The 3,291-nt window shown below is 35.2% G+C and overlaps 1 protein-coding gene across 4 annotated transcripts in view; it reads right to left on the reverse strand.

The window, feature by feature from the left end:
• Positions 1–1,323: 1,323 nt before the first annotated feature.
• TPMT (thiopurine S-methyltransferase) overlaps positions 1,324–3,291 on the reverse strand; it is a 21,435-nt gene continuing 19,467 nt past the window's right edge. For 3 of the 4 annotated variants that reach the window (XM_023512341.1, XM_023512342.1, XM_003788326.3), the window contains 2 exons: positions 1,876–1,920; positions 1,324–1,460 (listed from right to left, as the gene is read on the reverse strand). In XM_023512341.1, the coding sequence (XP_023368109.1) occupies positions 1,348–1,460; positions 1,876–1,920 (158 nt within the window). In that variant the 3' untranslated portion in view covers positions 1,324–1,347. Of the gene's footprint in view, positions 1,461–1,875; positions 1,921–2,847; positions 3,094–3,291 lie in introns of those variants that run through there. The other variant, XM_023512343.1, reaches the window with a different exon arrangement.

Consider the following 3,291-nt stretch of genomic DNA (forward strand, 5'->3'; position numbering starts at 1 on the left):
GCCTGCGGTCCCAACTACTTGGGAGTTGGAGGCAGGAGACTCGCTTGAGCCCAGGAGTTGGAGGTTGCTGTGAGCTGTGATGCCATGGCATTCTACCCAGGGGGATAGCTTGTGGCTCTGTCTAAAAAAAGAGAAAAAACATGAACTAAATAATCTACACCATTTAGTTACATGTATTAGGTATTGCAGGTTTAGAGAGGAATGTCTTTGATTTAATAAAGTGAGACTATTAATGAACATTTGAGAATTTTCAATCTAAACCTTCATATGAACAGCCACAAATCTAGCCCTAAGACCCATATGCTTCACTGGACTTGATCATTTGGATTAAAAGAAATAATAACTCATGGGCTGGGCACTGTGGCTCTCGCCTGTAATCCCAGCACTCTGGGAGGCTGAGGTGGGCTGACTGCTTGAGCTCAGGAGTTTAAGACCCACTTGAACCAAGCACGAGATCCCGTCTCTAAAAAATAGCTGGGCATTGTGGTGTGCACCTATAGTCCCAGCTACTTGGGAGGCTGAGGCAAGAGAATCACTTGAGCCCAAGAGTTTGAGGTTTCTGTGAGCTGACAGCGGCACTCAACCCCAGCGTGACTGAGTGAGACTCCATCTCAAAAAAGATAAATAAATAAAAAGAAAAAAGGAAACAATTCAGATAAAACTTTTAATTCTCAATTTATTTTTATAGTTAGAAATAATATGTTGTGCCATATATGTCAGTTTGTTTACCTAAAATTTCTTGTTTCTTGATTCTGTTATGTATACAGTTACATATGGAAAAAACATGTGAAAAGGGATGCCAGGATTTGAGTACACCATACAAGATAAAGGTTTATAGTAAAACTTAATCTTTTACATGATTTCTGTAACCCTACTAAACCTTAAATCCTACTAAAAATATGGTATTTCTTCAATCATTCTGAATTCATAAACATTGTAATTTTTTCTATGTTTATTATTCTTAAGTTATATGCATTGTGTTTTCCTTTTATTTTTAACTATATAAGTAGTATATGCTAATTATAAAAAATTCTTGCAATCTATAAAACACACAGGCCTAATCTTATCATTTCCTCTCCAACAGAGAGAGCTACTTTGGCATTTTAGTATTATATTCTGCTAAAAATTATATGATTTATGAATCATTTTTTTAAAAAAATCATCCATGGGCAGCACCTGTGGCTCAAGAGTAGGGTGCCGGCCCCATATGCTGGAGGTGGTGGGTTCAAACCCAACCCTGGCCAAAAAAAAAAATATATTAAAAAAATTCATCCATTAGAGTTTTAGGCTTTAGCTTAATTTTCAATTGCTCAAAAACCACACTGATGTCGCTTGATTTTATTTTATCTACTTTTCTGTAAGCAGATATAACTTTTCAAAAATACAGTCAATTCCCCAACTTATATGTCGTTCTTCAAAAACATCAACTGTCTCAAGACAATGGGTACTGCATATTGTACCTGAAACAAGGAGAAAGGATAATGAGTTAAAATTTTATGAGTGACAACAGGGGTTCTTCTAAAAATAACTTCAAATGATTTAAAAACCAGTATGTGTCACAGTGTTTATTCCTCTTTGTAATCAAAATGGGGAAATGTTAAGGGCAGATTTTCTGAACTCTGAATTGTGATTACTTGTAACTCCCAAGAGCAAAAATAAATAAATCACCTCCCTAGAAAAGCTCAGATGTCTTCAACATAGTAGCTAAAAGGATATATTACAGAGGTTGGTTTCTTTTCTAGGAGAAAATAATCTTCAGAAAAAAAGGTCTCTAACTTTTAAGTTTCATATATAGAGATACTAAAAGTTCACTAACAGCTCAAAACAGTTAACCAATGACTATTTAAAACGTTATAGCATAAGTCCATAACTTACCAAATAGCCTTTTAATTTCAGCTTCTGGAACATAAAATGGTGGGCCTAAGTGAAAGAGAAATGTAGTAAAGATTAATTAAATCTATAAATCTTCTAATTCTGAAGAGAAATTCTCAGGACCCACCTCTCAGCTTATATCCAATGACCTAGGTATACTTATTTTACATGCAACTTAATTATCCAAAGAGAGGACTGTGTGGCATGTTCTAATTCTTCCTTAAGGAATCTTGTACCAAAGTAGTAAACTGGCTTCCTGACAGGAAGGCAATGCATGTAGCCACCTCTAGCTCAGATGAGATGGCCACGCAGCCAAGTGTCTTAGGAATGGTGAAATCAGAGTAATATTCATCAGCAAATTCCTCTGGGTTTTCCTCATTTTCTGGAGTATTGATTTTCTACCAACTTCTGCACTCACCCACATTCTATATGCCCCTCCTGCTCTGCTGCAGAGTATATAGAGTTTATAAAAGGAACCTTCTGCCCTTTTTGAGAGCAGTATTCTGCTCCTCCACCTCCAGACAGGGCCTGCTATGTTTTCTTCCCACAGGCCCTTCCTTAGGCCTCCTGTTCATGAGCAGAATTTAAATCAGATTAGTAGCGCGAACTTCTGTCTATTAATTTCTATTTTCATCTGATAGACATAATTAAGGATTATTATAATTTAAAACTCCTCATCTTTTAAGGAGTTTCAAAGACCTGATTTACCCAAACAGAAAAAAAAAAATCCTAACATATACAAATATTTATAAAACAAGGCACTTTAAAAAACTCAATTAAAAATCAAAGGGATTTTTACAAATTAAACTTCTATGTATTTTGTTTTCATTTCTCTGTGAAAATAAGTCCAGCCACAGCAAATGTTCAGTTTCAATGTTCAAATGAATCCAGAAGAAAACATACATTTTACAGATTCAAGATAAGGAGTTATAAAACAATGCAATCAATAAATTATATAATTTCACAAGTTTATATCCAGTAACAATATAGAGATTTTCTTGCACATCTCCTCCCTCTCCCAGTCCACATTTCACCCTATCCTCCAACGAGGGTACATTTGTGTGTCTAGGCAAAGGCCCAACACATTGCTACCACCATGGACGGCACGTAGTACACACAATATTCACAGCAAGGCAATCAAATTTCTCCTTCCTCTTAATCCAGGGCTCAAAAGACTTTTATATTAGGATCAACCATTTGCCTCCTCTTCTATAGTTTGACCTATGAATGGTGGGCAAAATGGGAAAGGAACACAAGAAAAATACGTACAGTATGGAAAGAGAAAAAAATGTTTATCGTTCCCATCAAATATAAATAGTTATAAATACTATAATATAAATAGTTCCATTACAAATGGAATTGTCTTCACCTATATATAAGTAGTATGCTTCCTATGAGATAAATTAAGATAAAATAATT

The sequence above is a fragment of the Otolemur garnettii genome, unplaced genomic scaffold (assembly GCF_000181295.1).
Source record: "Otolemur garnettii isolate 467f Iridium unplaced genomic scaffold, OtoGar3 scaffold00026, whole genome shotgun sequence".
Taxonomy (NCBI): Eukaryota; Metazoa; Chordata; class Mammalia; order Primates; family Galagidae; genus Otolemur; species Otolemur garnettii.